An 18,999-nucleotide genomic window follows, 5' to 3' on the forward strand; every position below is an offset into this window, starting at 1 on the left:
TTAGAGTCAGCTGAGTTTTGCAAGTGTTGTTGGTATCTGCATGGTTTTACACAAGGTTCTTCAGTTCCCTCCAAAAAAAAAAAAAAAAAAACCCCAAACAGGCATAGGTACATATTTCCCCCGAACTGGGACTGTGTATAAATGAATGCATGCAGATTTGGTGCCCTTGGTTGGACTGGATAAGATTCCATATCTTGATGTTGAACCTTGATCACTTACTCATCACCTATCCTGCTTATACTTAAAAAACATCAGCAAGATTTTAGTAACCCTTTGTCAGTGCTCTGACGTCTGGCCAACAGCAGTGCATACGCTGGGCCAACGTTGGCGTCAGTGGTCGACCCATTGGTGTGGCCACCATAGGTTGGCCCAATGTTGTTTCAGTGGATAATGGCAAGGTTGGAAATGAAATTATATTGCTTCAGCCAGTGCAGCAGGCTCTCTCAGGAGCTCATATGAGGGTTGGTTACTAATGTAATATATATAGTACCCAAATAACATTAAATTTAACTATATTGCATCAGCCAGTTGGCATTTAGCAAATACATTTCTGGAGATATATGAATGTGTTTTCTTATTATTGGCGATGATCAAAAGGGTCCAATTTCCAACCAACTGAACCAACATTGCACGATTCCATCTTTGGCCCCACCAACGTTTCAATGGACAAAATGATGTTGGCTCTCCAGCGGCGTGCTATCTGGATTAGGGCACAAGGTCAGGTACATCCTGGATGGGGTTTCAACACACACACACACTACAGGCAATTTGGCCTAATAATTCTTTTGACTATGTAAAGCTGCTTTGCGGCAATGAAAATTGCTAAAAGCGCTATACAAATAAAATTGAATTGAATTGAATTGAATTTGGGAACGCCAATTAGCCTAATCTGAATGGATTTGGACTGTGGGAGGAAACCGGAGCACCCAGAGAAAACCTACCAAGCGCAGAGAACATGCAAACTCCATGCACAATGACCAGAGGCAGAAATCAAACCCGTAGCCAAGAGGTGCAAGGCCACAGTGCTACAAACTAAGCCACCATGCCACATATTGTACTGTAAATGGAAGATATGAATGCAAGTACAGTATACACAGGTATTATAAGCTACATCAAAAGGAAAAGTAGCACCTTCATGCTGTTAGTAAGCTAGAATATATGTGTAATATTCCTGGTGATTAAAAATGGGCCTGTTTGTAAGTAGTGGTTAACCACAGAGACATTACCACAAAACACAACACCTGTTAGAGAGCTAATCAGTGTGGTGTCAGGAGTAAAGATTGCAGCACGAAGCCAACTCATTAATATGTTAAGTGAAATAAAATCAGCCCTCAGGACGTTAGCTTAAATGCAGGACTGTTTTATTCAGTAGAATGTGAAGGAGCAATGCTATCTGAACTCACCAGCTCAGGTGTGCACTGACAGTCCTCACGGAAAGGCCAATCTACAAACGTCTGTAAGCGTCTCTCATAGCTGTACATTTGGTCAAAAGTCAGGAATCTGGAAGCAATCACGTCTGAATGAGACATAACACAAAGGTTTATTAAAACTGTATAAGCTAAGAACACACCGGCGAGAAAAAAGAGGCTACTACGCTGGAAAAGCAGTCAAGCAAACACGAGCATGATTCAGCAATAATTAAGCAGCCATGATTGTCGACAAGCTTCAGCTGAGGCGAAAATGGCGGTTATTTAATATATTAAAGGCGCTAGTTAGGTTCATTTAACACATTTTTCCCCCTAAAAAAATATTTTTAACGAAACGAATTATGTGTGTGTATAAAAATACAAAATACAATTAAACAGTGACAGTAATCAGTCAGGACACCCAACTAGCATGCAATGTGTACCATAAGCTTTAACTCTAAATAAGTCCCCTTGTGAATTAATTTACACTCAGGTTGTAAATGTCTCTCTCTGCTGGGGACATTAAGTACTGAACCAACATGAAGATTTTGTTTCCTGTGTGTGTGTGTGTTCCTTGTAAACTTTGCATTTACGACTTTAAAAGTCATAAACAACTTGGCACTCTTTCACATGCTGATGGTGGGACTAACCAAGCAGAATTATTACAGCAATCGTTTGTGCCACTTGTTTTTTCTTTACAGCACAGGGAGCTCTTAAAACGTACATTATATTGGTATGATTAAAAATCATAATGTTTAAAACAATATATTTTAACCTTGGTTAACTTTGCACTACGTACAGTGCACACTATTTGATATTCAGCTATGAAAAAAACAGATGTGGCAGAAAAAAGAGCTGATCATGATTTACAAACAAATGTTTTTCCCCACAAGTAAACTAAAATTAAAATTAAAATTTAATTTGTCACATACACAGTCATACACAGTACGATATGCAGTGAAATGCTTAGACAACTGATTGTGACCTTAAAATAAAAGACTATGAATAAGAAATAAATATAAAGTTAAATAAAAATACCTGTACAACAAAAATACACAATATAGAAAATATATGAAGAAATATAGAACAAAAAGAAAACAGCTGTACAAAGTAGGTATGGATTTATGTCATTTCTGTGTGGAATGAAGTTAAATAAAATGGTAAAAAGAAAATGGTAATGTCCAGGGTTGTGCAGGGTTGTGGTGAAGGAGTAAAAGTTTCTGAGCACCTTGGAGGCAGTCTGATTACAAAGTAATCCCCAATTGATCTTCTCTTAAACACTACTTCTTTACATGTTTTTTTTTTAAACAAAACATTAAACCGAGATTTTTATTACATTATTTTTTATGAGGTCTTGATGGTAAGACTGTTTAATACAATACTATTTTTACTGATCATTTTTATACCCTAAAATATTTGGTGGATGGTCTGTGCCAAGAATAAAAGAAAACATCTCTGTGCAATTTCGTGGTCCTGTTTCAAGGTTCAATTGGGATGTTATCTGTTTTTCTAAACAGGTAATAAAATACATATGCATGTTAGATGCAATGAGATAAAACTGGGGGCATGGAGCCTATCCCAGGAAGCCCAGGGCACACACACAATTACACATACATAAACAATGGGCAATTTAGAAGCATTAAAACACCTTAACATCAAAACACCAAGTTAGTGGGCCAGGGGTAGCTCAGTGGTTAAGGCATTGAACTATGGTTCGGAAGATCCCAGGTTCAAACCCCACAACCACCAAGTTGCCACTGTTGGGCCCTTGAGCATGGCCCTTAACCCTCAACTGCTCAGATGTATAATGAGATCTGGATAAGAGCGTCTGCCAAATGCCTAAATGTAAGTTACATCACTCACTTACTCATCGTCTATACAGCTTTTCCTCCACAGGGTCGCGGGGGGCCTCACACGCCCATCCAAATACTACGGGTAATTTAGGAACACCAACTAGTCTGCATGTCTTCGAACTATGAGAGGAAACCAGAGTGCCCAGAGGAAACCCACCAAGCATGGAGAGAACATGAAAACTCCATGCACACAGACCGGAAGCAGTAATCGAACCCTAACCCTGGAAGTTTTAGGCGACAATGCTAACCACTTACCCAACGTGATGCCAAAAGTTACATCATTTCATACAGTATCTCACTCAAGGCAAAGCAAGTTTATTTGTATAGCACATTTTATACACAAGGGTAATTCAAAGTGCTTTACATAAAAGAGAAGAAAATAATCCTTAATTGATTATTGAAATAAAAATATGAAATATAATTGAAAAATATGAAATAGAAAATAATTTATTTAATAAAACTTTTTAAACGAGTTAACTTGAGTGTCGAACTTGAGTGTCTGCAGCAAAACCATTTTACTGTACTGCTTCAAGTGTTGGAACATTGAACCAAACTTTGTAAGATCTTAGCTCATTAGACCTTGCTGAACTCATCTTCACTTGGTCTAATTTACTTCTCCAATATGAATTATTTGGGCATAAGTAAATACAACACACAATCTTAGACCCCTATTAAATGACAAATCAATGTTCTAGGCAACAACTACCTGCTCAATTAAATTATACATTAAGAGTTTTCAGCAGTCATGTTTTATGTTGTTTCCGTCTTAATGGTAATGACGCAAAACAAACCAACAAACAACAACAACAACAAAAATCAAAATTGAATTGTAACAATTGAACTAAATGGAACTGAATTTATTTCTAGAAAACTATCAGAACATTACAAGCCAAATGTCTCCCACTGCTGGAGAAATCGAGTACTACACAAAAGAGGAGATTCTGTTTCCGCTGTACGCGTGCTACTCATAAATTTCATGTTTACGACTAGAATTTGAGATTACGACCTGGCACACTTTCAGGATCTTACGGTGCTACCAACAGAGACAAAATAAACGCTGGGCTGTTTTTTCTGACTGCTGTTTTCTTTTATTAGACACACACTGAACACTTCCTAGTTAACGCATTAAAAATACGACATGCATCTGTTATCACAGCTCTCAAAGTCAGTAGTGTCACCTACTCTAGTTGGTCAACTGCAGTGACAGTCAATTCCAACAGGGTACAGCATATGACTTTGTTGGTCATGACATTATAAATGATTATGATCATTTTTAACATGATATTATTGATGACGGCTGAAATTGGGTGTTTATGGTTTGCTTTTGCACAGTGAAGCAGTAGTGCACTTTGTTGTTTAGTTTATTGTTCAATGTGGAGCTGTAACTCTTGTAAACTTCACTTACCATTAACGCTTTTGTGCAGGCAATTAAAAAAATCCTGTCACAATCAGAATAGCGTGTTGTCTCCGGGAGTGGCTGGCAGGTTTATGCTGTTAACTTTCAGAAACTGTTTTTGTCAGGCAGACATAGAGAAGGCCCAGGACTACCACTGTGTTCTTGTAACTCTATCTCCATCTGCACCCGCCTGCTGAAATGTGCTGACTCGTCCAAAATACAGCCGTATGCCCTTCTCCAGGAAAGTCATGCATAGTGTCTGGGGAACACCATGTAAATGTGTGGGTCGAAAGCTTCCTCAACTTAAGCTTGTATAGAAATATTTCATTGAAAACATTTACGGAATCTTGATGCCGTGGCTGTTTCTTTTTTAACGCCCGCTGACCCCCATAAGCGCTTGCCGAGGGTAGCTGAGGGGAGTTTACGTCACTTGGTATTCTGTCTAGTGTGTCATATTAGGCATGACATTTGGCACGTTCATTTTGGACCCCTTCTAATCCTTGTTGATGTGTCTTAGATGTTGAGTGTGTGTATTTGAGCATCGGCTGTGCTACTGTAGATGTCATGCTTATTCCTGGTGGCTTGCAACAGCAGGTGGAAACTTTGCCGATTTCTGTTTGTTAATAGATAGTAGCAAACTCAGGGTTTGTTTTTCATAATACTTAATGCTTCTTATCTCCTGATCCATGCTTTTTTGTTTTTTGTAAATATGCATACACGTATATTTTTATCAGATGAAAAAAGAAACACATTTGCTAAATCCAATTTCATGCCTTTTATGTAGTGTTCGTCACTTTTTTGAATTCAAATCTTTAAACGATCTTAATGTCAGAAAGATAAAACTTGGCCGATTTAGATTTTACATGAAAAGACAAACCTGAAAAAGTGTATTATTCTAAAATGCTAAACTGTTAGGATATTCCAACATAAATTTGACATGGTTACAGACACTACAGAATTTCTGCTTTTTAAGCGTTTACCGAGAACTGGATTGCTTTAATTTAGGCAACAATTTTTACAGATTATATTCTTGTAGAAGCTTATACCAATTTTAATATCAGTACTTATAAAGAAATATGAACAATTTGCATTTTAAATTATTATTGTTTAAAGCAAGACAGTATAACACCGAAAAATGGCCATTTTGGGGCACATATAAAATCATCTTTCCAAAACGGCTGAAGTTAACAACTTTCAGGTAATAGGGAAGCAAGATCGGTCATTTCCATGTTGCATAAACTTCAAAAGTAGCTTCCTTGGCATAACACTAAAATCAATCAATCAATAAATAAATCAGCACCAACATTGTGTTTTGGCTGAATATGGGCCTGTGCAGTTATTTAATCACAAAAGGCTGCAACTTATTACTGGTAATATATGCATATTCTATATTCTGGAATTTATGTAGAGTCTCTCTCTCTCAGCAAAATGACAGGTCTTTGAGGGTCAGAAATCTGGCTGATAAGCAAGTGATTAAATACTTATTTGACACAGTAATTCACAAATAAATTGTTAAAAAATCATACAGTGTAATTTTCCGATTTTTTTTAAGATTCTGTCTCTCACAGTGGAAATGCACCTATGCTGAAAAATATGGACCCCTCCATGATTTTTAAGTAAAAGAACTTGCAAAATCACAGTGTGATTAAATACTTTGACCATACTGTGTGTGTGTGTGTGTGTGTATATATATATATATATATAGATAAACATTCTCTACAAGAGATCATTTGTGCTCATTAGCCTGCAGTTATCTTAGATGTTGAGTACAATGTGGAACATATAATAGCTGCACATCACAGTTTAAATCGCAATTACAACATGTTTTTATTGTTGTTTTTTTTATCCGATCGTGCAGACATAATATTACAAAACATTTATAAATATAGTACCCTAAATTTAGGCATGAGAAATTGGCAAAGTGTGTTGCCATCTCACAGCTCTGAGTCCTGTGTTTGATCCTGAGCTCAGGTTACTGTCAGTGTGGCATTTCAAAAGATCTCTCGATGTTCATGTTTGGGTTTCCTCTGGGTTCTCCAGTTTCCTCCTACGATCCAAAAAACATGCAGGTTTGCGAATCAGCTATGTTAGAAGTGTAAATGAGTGTAATGGGTAGTAGAAAAAATTGTGTCTATGGTCTAACATTATGCACTATGTAAACTAGGGCTAAATGTGTTTTGCATTGTAACTTCTGATTCATCTTTGCTAACAATTGATAAAAACAGTTATCTACTGTAGCTAGAAACTTTAATGGCTCTTTATAAATGTATACTGTACCAATATGTTTAGTGAGAGTATTATAACATTAATACGTGTTCGTAGGTCATTATATTTGCTCTTTTAGGACGCTGAGAGTGTAATCAAGAGACGATATGATTTGAGAAGAAAGATTAAAACCTGTGTAGACACTGCAGGGGTTATGTCTCCTCTGCTCAAATTATGTTTCTTGGCCTCCATGTGCTGTATGTCTCTGTGTATATCTCTTATATCATTGACACTTGACTCTCGCACGTCGCCTTGCTCTCTCACCCTATCACTTGCTCCCTATCTATCTCTCGCCCCTCCTCTTCCCTACAGGCACAGTTGTCCTCACTTATTAAGGTTCTGCTGTGATTAGCTTCAGGAATCTCTTGCACTTGTTCTGTATTCTCAGTGTGGTGAGATCAAGAGGAGGGCCAAAGGGAGGGACGCGAGGGGTCGATGTGTTTGCTTGCTTCTTTTTCTTTTTTTTCTTCTTTTCACCGCATGGCCTGTGCCTCTGCAAACATAACCTGCTGTGTACAAGACTGAGCCAGGCTTTCCCTTGGAGGTAACTCCTAAGAATCATCCTATGCTTCTGTTATAGCTCTTGATCAGGCTGCTGTAAGATATCTTTGGCAATCAGCTTTGTTCATGACAGAAAGGACTTTGGACTTTAACACCAAATTTGCTGCGGATGTGATAAAGAGGAAAGGAAGAAGCAGAGGAAGAGAGAAGTTTAATGTGGGGCTCAGGTAAGGACATCCATTTATTCCCGATAAAGGTAGGCGTGGATAATTTTTTTTTTTTTTTTACTACCAAAGAAAAAAACATCTATTTTGGCATAGCAAATAAATTTTTTAGTGTTGCAAATAAAAATTTGAAGCCATGAAATATGATTTAGAAGTGTGATTTAAATTACATTTACTGTTGAAACACAATTGTTTAGTGATTCATTATTCCTAACAGTCCTGCACTTGGCTCATTTACAGTATGTTCCTCAAACACATGCTAAAACTGAATTATTTTTAGAAGTGTTGATGTGATGACGCAAGCTATACATCATGCAAGACATAAACAGATAGTAGGTAACATGATAGATATTATGAGTTTACAGCACTTGCTGTCCTGTGGTCTGAACAAATCCATCTCTGACCTGGATTACCATCAGGGAGTAACAATTTTTTTTCTTAATACCCTTAGATCTGTGGTCACCTTAACCTAATGCATAACTGTTTGGCTGGGTAATGGCACACTGAGTTCACACTGACCAAGAGGTCATTAAAGGTTATTAAACTGATGAGCAGAGACATTTATAGCTGTTTAATACTGGACATGAATTGACTCATAAATATAAATTATCCTAGTTCATGCTGGTTTGGCTCTTAAATATATTGTTTGATTTTAATGGACTTTATTAATACTAGGAAATATTTTTAATGTCTTTAAAAATGCATGAAATGTTTATTATTTTTGCATTTAAGACAGATTTTTTTTCTCAAAGTAAAATAATAATAATAATTAAAAAAACAATGAATAAATAATTAAAATCAATAATTAATTAATTATATGCATTTCTATCTGTTGTTAGTCATGGATGCAGTCGTATGGTATGTGTGTGTGTGTGTGTGTGTGTGTCTCCATAATGCAATCTAGCTCATAGAAATTAATAGTCTTTGAGGCATGAGGAGTTCCTCTGTCTTTGGCCAAAGGTGTGAAATTAGTGTCTGTGTGTGAGAGAGTGACAGTCAACATCAACATTTTCCCACAGACAGACCTAGCTAGCAGAGACACTTACCAGGGCTGTGGAACTAAATTTCATGTGACTTTCACATTATGATAATATAAAACCTCATTCAGTTTTCCCATTTCTTGCAGAGGAAATGTGCATATATATCCGTTTCTGATCAATATTCTAATTTTAGTGTGATCATGCACCACCATGCAAACTGATCCTCATGTGCCAGACATACTGACTCTGTGCTTTTCAAGGGCAAAATGAAGACAATAGCAAATTTCTCAAAAAAAAAAAAAAAAAAGGAAAATAATAAAAATCTGGCATATCTCTATGTTATCTAGGCAATTAAGAATTAATGTTTAAAATTATTATAAAATTCATTTTATATAAAAATATAACATTTTTATTTCTTACATACACATCCAGATACAATATAATATGCAGTGAAATGCTTACAATGCTTATTATACATTTGTATTATTTGTTCCATAAAACTAATTTATGAGTAAATCTTTTGATTAACCAAAGTTTTTTTATTTATTTATCACAAATCTGTTTATGGATTGATTTACTAGTTATTTATTTATTTTTTATTTCTTGGCCAGGATTTATTGCAGAGTAACAGACATTTTATACTTATTTTTGATATACGTATCAAAATAAGTATAAAATATCTTAGTTATAATATGATGGGTTGCCCTATAAATTCAAAAGATATACTTACATTCAATACATGTAACCGACCAGTTTACCCAGTAACCCTTGTTTAAATCCAACACTGCATTTTTTGTCATCTTCCCTAAAAACATATACCTTTGCACATTTTCTTCATTGGAAACTTTCTAGTTTCACACATTTACATTCTCCCGATGGATGTGGCTAAAGCTGGGCCGCTCCTCTGACCTTTTAGTGTGCAGACTCTAAATTCACCATATCTATGCCAGAACACAGGGTACTGCTGATCGACCAGTGATGCATGCAGGAGCACACTAAACATACACAGGGCCTTTTGACTGAAAGAATCCAGACTAGTCACTTCATGGGTGAGAGATAAAGACGAGAACTAGAAGGCACTTGTGAAATGTACATCACATGCATGAGCTGCGTATAGATGAGACATTCTGTTAAAAATTTGATCCGGTTACATAAAGTTCCTTGTTGATAAAGGTTTGGCTAGATAACAAGACCAGTTACCTTATCGCTTAAAAACTGGTGATTAGTTCATAGCTATTAACAAGACAGGTCAATTTGACTAAAGACTTGGACTAGTGGAGAAAAGAATAAACAAAACGTCTCAGTCTACTCATCTTTAAAAGTTCTTACCAAATGTAGGAAGAAATTTTTATCTTGGACACGCAAATTAAGCAAAAAAATGGGAACAAATTGTACAACTAACCAAATATCTGAACGTATTGTATCCACTGTGCAAAACTTAACTATCTAAAATGTAGGAACAAATTGTATTTTGTGCACAAATTGAATAACATGAAAGAAAAAATTGTATTACGTATGCAGAATTTGACCAAAAATTTATGAACGATTAGTGTATTGCGTGCACAAATTAACCAGAAAAACGTGGGAAAAAATTACACAAATTAACCCAAAATTGCAATCAAATTGTATCTCGTGTGCAAAAGTAAACCAAAATGTAGGATTGAATTTATACATATATAAGTTCATGTGAATTAACAATAATAATAAATAAATAAATAAATAAACAACAACAACAAGTCCAAAGACTTGCAGATTAGGTGAATTAGCGTTCACAAATTGCTTGTAGTGTATGAATGAACATATGAGTGTTTGTATTTGTGTGTGCCCTGCGATTGAGCGAGTGTGTATCTTGTGTGCACGACCAAAATATAGAAGCATTTGTAAATCTCAAATGAATGACTGAATTGTATCTTGTGCACTTACTTGTATTAATATTTCATACACGTTAACCAAATCTCTTGTGCACAAGTAAACACATATGTAAGAACAAATTGTATTTCATGTGCCCAAATTAACCAATAAGTGGGAAAAAATTGTATCTTGTGCAGAAACCAACCCCTCCACTAAAAATGCAAACAAATTGTGAAAAAAAAAAACATGTTCAGGGTTTTGTTCTTCACAGGATAGGATAAGAAAGTAAAGGGAACATGTCTCATTCATTTCTTAATGAGCTGCCTTAAGCTACATAATTTGCATACTGTAAATACATTACCCACTACAGACATTTTTTAAATATGATGTTCACTTCTGCTACAGGCGATGTCGAGTGCTTTATTGGATTTATACTTAATTAGTACTTCTCTAGGTCTGCAGTGGCGGTGTGCAGTTGATGATTCTTGGTCATCGTAGTTTAATCAGATTCTTTCTTAATTCAACTTCAGGACACTTTAACGTGATGCTTTAAAAAAAAATTGTCCTGTTAGATAGAACACTATACATGATAGTGACCATGTACTTCTGTTGCAAGTGAAAACAGCAGCCAAAATAGTTCACATGTGACTTAGAAATAGGGTTTTACAGTTTGAGATTCCTTTCCATGGCATTTGTTGACTGTCTTGTCTAGCACATGCTTGTCATATGTGACATTTCACATGAATGTATTCCTAACACATTATACAATACGAAATAAAATGGTAGTTTAACATTTGGTAGTTAAATTTCCGTAGCTAAAAAGCTCAGTCCTGTGCTAATAACTCTTCCAAAAGAATGTCAGAGCGAGTGAGTGAGAGAGAGAGAGAGAGAGAGAGAGAAACGGAGAGGTAATAATAATGATGGACATGGTGATGAAAGACATGTCAGTGGATTTAAACTGGCCTCAATCCCTAGAAATAAAATAATGTATCCAGTTTCCGGATGACAGTCTAAACCAGTGCCCGTGTTTAATCTTCCATACTCCTGTTTAAATCCCGCTATACACACAGAGGCAGACCAGGCAGGGAAGCCTCCTAGAGCTGCCCCAAATCCTCTGGCTTTCTTCCATGGCACGTTCCAGTTTGTCTCAGTGCTGCGGAAGCACCAGCTCTTCAAAACCTGCTATAGCTGCCTGAATGTTTGGTTAAGCGTAAGGTTTCACAGTTTTAATCCCAGTGATGTGGCACCAGTTTTGTGGTTTTTGTAAACATTATTAATCTTGGGGTATCTTGTATAAAAGTAGGTGATTATGGATACTTATTTCGCAGGTGCCAATTGAGTTAGATCATATATCATATGTTTGCCTATAGCTTAAAATTAATTGAATTGATTCATTTTTATAAACAATAAGAGCCACCAATCTATTAGCTGTTCTACCTACACTGTGTGGCAGCAGGGGGCATGGAGCCCATCCAGGGGACTTAGAGTATTTCCTAATATGGTACCAACCCATCAAGGTACAGATGTGCACGTACACACACCATACCGTATCATACACCATGAGCAATTCGTAAATTCTATTTAGCCTATAATGCATGTCCCACATGGACTGTAGGTGTAGCTCTAAGAAACTTACCTAGTACAGGAGGAACATGCAAAGTCCCAACACAGACTGAAGGAGAGATGCAAACCCCCAACTCTGAATCTGTGATGTAACAGTGCTAACCATTAAACACCCTGCAACCAATTTAGATTCCCTCACTCTCACACCCTCACTCTATCTTCATACTGCTTATCCTGTACAAGGTTGCAGGAAACCAGGAGCCTAGGCACTAAGCAGGGTACACTCTGGAGAGGGTGCCAATCCACTGCAGGGCACGCGCCCACCCACTCATTGTGGGCAATTCAGAAATGAGACAGGAATCGAACCCTCCAGGAGGAGCCCGGAGGTGCAAGGCAACAGTGCTTTTTAACTAGACATGTTTAATATCCCTAAATTAAAAATGATGATATATGATTATTAGATTGATGATTATTTTAGTGCAGATCCAGCACAAATTCAAAGTATACAGTAGAAATAAATAGGTTTCAGATAAAGAATGTTGCATTTTGAAAACATTGAGGGGAGAGGAAATAAACAGAGAGAGAGTGTCGGGTAAGAAAAGAACACTTTATCGCTTATATGATAATGGGAACTACAGAATATGCAAAACTTTAAAGAATATTTTAAATGTGGTCCACAACATTAACTTTTAACATAAAAATATAACATTATTTATTAATTAGTAAGCATTTGCTTAATTCAAAATCAGGATGGTTCAAGAAATTCCACTTTATTTTAAGCACTGTCCTCATTATTACTTTTCCCTTAACGGCTTGCTCCTAAATATTTTATCTCTCATTTACGACACAGTGATAGAACACTAAGATATGGCAACAAACTTATTCGGTCTATTTGTAGACATTTTATTTTAGGCTTATTACTTTTTAAATAGTTGACTTTTTAAATAGATAAACACACACTTACTGGTCACTTTAATAGGAACACCTGTACATTGTGCAGATACCTGTACAGTTCAAGAGCTTCAGGTAATTTTCACGGCAAACATCAGCATGACGTAAAAGTGTAATCTTTTTTTCCTACAAACATGGTATGGTTTTTGGTACTCTCATACCAAAGACGTATAAGTCTTCAAACAAGGATTGGCTGATTAGATAACTGCATGGAAGTTTAGGGTACCTAATAAAGTGGACATATCCGGAAAAAAAAAACAACATCACTGGCTTATAGACTTAAGCATACACTAGTGAGTTTTTCTATCAAACCATTAAAAGGTTAGGAACCTTTGACCATCCACAGTATCCTTACAGAACCCTTTGCAAGATTATCCACTTAACTTGGCACCTGAGAACGACATTGCTCAAATAAAAAATAACAGTGCTTATTAAGAATAATGTCCTGATCTAGAATAGAACCTTCACCACTAATCTGCTTTTACACACCCTTTTGTCATTCATGCCAGTTATTATGCTGTCTCCATGTCTGGTTTATGTCCAGACAGGTGGGTGCTCGCGTGGCCATGTCAGTAGGTAGTTGGAGTTGATTTCTAGCCTGGAGCTCCTCCAAGCCTAATTCTGTGGCTCTCCACTTGCATCGCATTAGAGAATGGTGGACGGTAATGGAGGGAGCTGTCTATGACATATAAAAACATATATATAAATAAACCATAATTCTCATGGTAATTGGTGCCCTTTACCAGAAGCGCAAATCCCTAAATAGCCAGGATGTGTTAAGACTGTGTGGGCAAAGTGGCATTTTTCAGCATAAGGTCTGTCATTTGCTGTCTCACACCACATAATGTTTCTTCTTGTGGACACAGTAGAGAGGAACACTTCTTTATACATTATACAGTACAAGTCTATTGTACTGTTGAAAGTTTAACAAAGCTAACCAGATCAATTTGGATCAACCAAAATAAGCAAATGTACTGGATCACATTACCTGTAAATATATTGTAGTACACTGCTGTAAATATGTCCTGTATACACATTAGCCAACATTACATTTTACACATGTAAATAATGCATTAATAATCAATGTTGTTTAAGGCAAGCTAAATGCAAAGTGTTGCCTTTTTATTTAAATGCTGATGTTGGCTTTCTTAAGAGGCCATAACAATAGCATTATGCATATGGATAGAAATCATGTCTGAGAATTTATTAAAATTGTTATGACAAACAATATATAGATAGAAAGTCATACAATATATATGGATAGAACAAAGTCATACTGAGACAATTTTTTTCAACTTATTATTTATTTATTTATTTTTGTAAATTGTTCCTCTAAGTCTACAGTCAATTATAGACAGTTAAAAAGACAAATGGACAAAACAGCTATAAAAGATAAAGATATACAGTACAATGTAAAACCCCCTCGACTTTATACTTCTCTTGCATTTTTAATGTAGCCTTGAGAATTAGTTCTCCAGGTTTCCTGAAGGACATTTTTGCCTTTCATTTTCAGTTCAGTCCCTGTACCTGAACAGTTTTAGAAGAAAGTTATTTTTGTTTGTTAAGCCACACAGTGACCTATGAACCGTGATGGCTGGGAGCTACATATGCTGCTCCTGAGCTCCCAGTGATCCAGACCCCCTCTGCCCTCTGCACCTGTCTGACTCATCCTGGAGCTGAACTGGACTCCATGTTAACTTAGACATCTTCTGTTATATTGAACTTCCAGCTGCCTAACACACAGTATGTCTGCAAAACAATTCCTGCTATCTGATATCACCCAAATGAGGATGGATTCCCTGTTAAGTCTGGTTTCTCTCGAGGTTTCTTCATATCGCCATCTCAGGGAGTTTTTCCTTGCCACCGTCACCATTGCCCTCAGCTTTCTCATTAGGGACAATCTGATCATCATGATCTATGCACATTTTTTACACAACGCATAAACCAGTACGAAGCAGGTGCAGATGTGATGATCAGGCTGGTGATGAGTAAACGGATGATGTTAAAGGGGTTGGAATAGATGAGAGGGGAAATGAGGTTTCTGCTAAGGTTCTTACATAAACAACTGTTTTTTTTTTAAATTGCATCTTTAGTTGCAGTAAAACAATTGTTCTCATTTCTTTAATTTATATACATCATTCTAATTGAATTTGGAATGAAGAAATTGGGTGGGGGCTTAAGACTTTTGCACATCACAGTATTTTCATTGACAGCAAGACAAAAATATTAATATGTAGTGAATGAGCATATGTTTCAACCCATGTGCATAAAATCAACCCACCAGTGCTTAGAGACTTCATTAAGCTGGGTAGGAACTGGTCAAGAGTGTGGCAAACTGTCATTACACCTACATTAAAAAATCTAAAATAAGTTTTATTTCCATATAACTAAAATATTCACATTGAAGAAATGGCAAAAATAAAGAAAACCCATTTGTTGTTGTGCTTTGTGTGTGTGTGTGTGTGGTTACCTTGAGCGTACCTGCAGAGGGCAGCAGTGTGCTTTTACACCATTATTACAGCATCACATCAGAACACATTATATCAGTCTAGTTGCAGATAATGATGAGCACTCAGGGACATAAGTGAAGGTCCTTTCTCTTGTGTCGCAGTGCAGCTTCAGCCTTGCACAAGGCTTTTAGTGGACATATAATGTACTCTCTCTCCTTTCCATGGGTGCCAGGGATCACAAATGTAGCACCTGATTCTGTTTTCTGTCTTCACATTTTTGCTCCCCTTAAGTTACTGTTGTTTGCCACAGCCTGCTCTGACTACATGCACATAGGAGACTTGCTCTTCTAACTTCTAGCCCTTAATTTCACACTGATCACATACTCTGATACTGTATTTGTGAATAGAAACAGTAATAATATTCTGGATGTTGGGAAGCGCCTGCCTCTGGCCTGTGTTACACGTTCCCTTCGAGGTTTCTTTCCTTTGGGTACTCTTGATACACCCCCCCAGCACAGTCCATGGGTTGAAGGCTGATAGGCATTTCCAAATGGTTTGAAATGCATGACTGGGTGTGTAAGTGTGTGTGTGAGTCTTTGCCCTACGATGAATTGGCATCTCATTCAGGGTGTCCCATGCCCTGACTTCCCTGGGAAGGGCTCCAGGCCAGCTGTGCTTCTGTAGCTATCACTGAACCAGCCTACACAGATTTTGGATAACGGATAAAAAAAAAAGAAGAGAAAAAGCCAATGATTATTCAGACAATTAAAATCAATGCAGAAATCCAGACTTAATGCACCAGAGTCACTAAAATCCATTATGTAATTTCAGGTGCTTAGTTTCATGCAATCAGAAAAACACATGGTGACAGTGTGGTGCATAAATCCAGGCAGGGACACATCCTGAGATTCAGCTATAAAAAAATCAACACCATCAACCCTTCAGAATGGGGACAAAATGAAATCCATTTGACTATGCAGTGATTCAAAGCAAAATCCCAGTGTTTAATTATCACCCAGTATTAAGAATTATTGATCATATAGGTCTAGTTGAGCTACATTCTAAAAGTGTTTAATTAACGCTTGTTGATGCCAGACAGACTGGTTTGAGTATTTCAGTAACAGATGATATCCTGAAATTTTAACAGTGAATGGTGGAATATGCCTGTATCCACTGATAACCTGGTCATTCAGTACATTCAGGTCGTCAGCTGACTTGCTGACATTTTATTGCCACATAACGTTGTTGAGCCTAGACCTGACCAACTGAAGCAACTCCAGATCACAACACTGCTTCCAGAGACTTGTACACTGGGCACTATGAGTGATGGGTGCATTGCTTCATCCACTTCCCTTATTTCTTTTATACATCCATCGCACTGGAGTAGGTTTAATCTGAAATCATCAAACCATATGACCCTTTTTTATTACTCCAAAGTCCAGTCTTTTTGCTTCCTAACAAATCCTCAATTACCTTTTTTTTTCTGTTTAGTTTCACAAACAAGTAGTTTTCTTATGGCTTCACAGATGTTGAGTCCCAATCCTGTGAGTTCTCATCAAATAGCTATGGTTTTATATATTTTTTTTACCATGCAACATCACCAAGTGTTTTTACGTGACGTCCATTCATGATTTTTTACCGAACACATTTCTTCCAAAGTTGACAGTTTAGTACTATCCTTATCCATTTTTTTATTTTTTTTTCCTTTTTTAATATGTTGAAGGGTTCCCAACCCAGTTCTACTAATTTAAAAGCTCCATAGTTGTTTTCTCTACTTGATGCATCCCTTCTGAAATGGCAACTTTTTTTTGGCTAGGCATTAACTCGAATGAATAGTGTTTTACAACCATGACAAGTGGAAAAGCATTTCAGAAGGCATACAACCTTGAACCGTGAACATCTTGAAAACCAGACTCTACTGGGTCTTTACATTGCATTTTTTCCTCATTGATTCCCTTTATTAGCACCTGATAACTATGACATTAGTCAATGTCTTCAAACAGAAATAGGTTTGACCAAAGAATTATACCTAACCTTCATCATATGATGAAGACCAAGGGTACATAGCCAATGCAATCGTGAAATTTCTTTATATGAGGACATTCAGGTCATAAGAGGATAATATGTTAGGGCTACATCAGGTTCCACATCTCAGGGATCTGAAGTTACAGTGGGGAAATGGGACTTTTGAAGAAAAGACCAGACAATGTTTTCCACTCTTTAGGTGTCCAGTTTCTCTAAGAAATTTACCAATATTTGACACAGAGGTTTGGTAACAGTAAAATGCAATGAATTTCTGTTGTCGAATCCACAGTGGTCAAAATATTGGCTTACTCAAGCATGGAAGAGACTTCCTCCTCTTCATCGTCCTCTCCTCCGCCCTCTCTGATTAACCCACCCATCCTCACACCTGTCGATCGACGGCCATATCTGGCATCTCAACACATAAACGCAGTGCGCCAGGGGTGACAGAAGATCCCTGTTCTTGGATTTCACCCTCTCATCATGACATCCATTAAAGTCCTGCTGGGTCTAAAGTCCCAGCGGGTAGACAGCACATTAGCAATCGGCCCATTGAGCTCAACAAGGCCCGGCACTGAATTATTGATACCAACACAACTAATGAGGAAACACGATCACCACTGCTGCTGACACATACCACCTCCCACTCCTTAACTCTCCCCAACGCACACACATTGATGACACAATTGTCTTTCAGCACACCTGCCTTCCTGCACCTAAAAAGAGCAAACAGTGAGGTTAGGTAAAGTCAAAGGCATCTGATAGCGCTTCTGTGTCTTTCTGTGGGGGTGGAAAATGGCCCATTGTTCAAAGATCACCTGCTTCAAGCAACGTAGCAAAACTATCGAAAAACGATTTACAACTATACTTTCTGATTTAATCAGAGGGCTTCAGTTTGTATCCTGATTATACAGTAGCTACAGTAGTTAAGAGCGTGAAAGAATTTCATAATATAATAGATTTTGGAACCTCTTGATCATGATAATTAAGCAATTTATATTTTAACCTCTACCCAGTGCATTAGTAGTGTGTGAGACAAAATAATAATTAGCTATAAAAAATACTTTTTCTTTAAACTTATTAACAAAACTGTAAGCACAGTTATGGTTCTTTAAAAAAAAAAATCAACACCTGATATTGACTCACTTTTTGATGTGGCATTTAATTAAATACAACTCCCGTGTTTTTTTTTTAGGTAAAGTTATTTTACATGTTTTATACCTATTTACACTAACGCTCAAAAGTTTGGACCACTTGCAAATTTCTTTATCATATTTTCTGCAATTAAAAAATAGTTTCGGATCTGAACCCTATTGAGCTGTTGTGGGAGCAGCTTGACCATATGGTACGAAGAAAGACTCCATCGAGACAAGCCATCTTGTGGGAGATACTCCAGGAAGCATGGGGTGAAATCTCATCAGATTATCTTGAAAAATTGACAGCTAGAATGTCTGCCAGGCTGTAATTGCTGAAAAAGGTGTTTTTTTTTAATGAAGGCAGAGTTTGAAGAACACATTCATCATTTCCATTAAAATCA

At 37.0% G+C, this 18,999-nt stretch overlaps 2 protein-coding genes across 2 annotated transcripts in view; one reads left to right on the plus strand and one right to left on the minus strand.

Moving 5' to 3' along the window:
• birc5b (baculoviral IAP repeat containing 5b) overlaps positions 1-1,612 on the minus strand; it is a 152,257-nt gene extending 150,645 nt beyond the window's left edge. Inside the window, exon 1 of the mRNA XM_053482317.1 lies at positions 1,404-1,612. Coding sequence (XP_053338292.1) covers positions 1,404-1,529 — 126 coding nt within the window. The 5' untranslated portion in view covers positions 1,530-1,612. The remainder of the gene's footprint in view (positions 1-1,403) is intronic.
• A 5,828-nt stretch (positions 1,613-7,440) lies between these two features.
• Positions 7,441-18,999, plus strand: part of znf385a (zinc finger protein 385A) — a 96,557-nt gene continuing 84,998 nt past the window's right edge. Inside the window, exon 1 of the mRNA XM_053482486.1 lies at positions 7,441-7,648. Coding sequence (XP_053338461.1) covers positions 7,636-7,648 — 13 coding nt within the window. The 5' untranslated portion in view covers positions 7,441-7,635. The remainder of the gene's footprint in view (positions 7,649-18,999) is intronic.

This window comes from Clarias gariepinus, chromosome 22 (assembly GCF_024256425.1).
Source record: "Clarias gariepinus isolate MV-2021 ecotype Netherlands chromosome 22, CGAR_prim_01v2, whole genome shotgun sequence".
Taxonomy (NCBI): Eukaryota; Metazoa; Chordata; class Actinopteri; order Siluriformes; family Clariidae; genus Clarias; species Clarias gariepinus.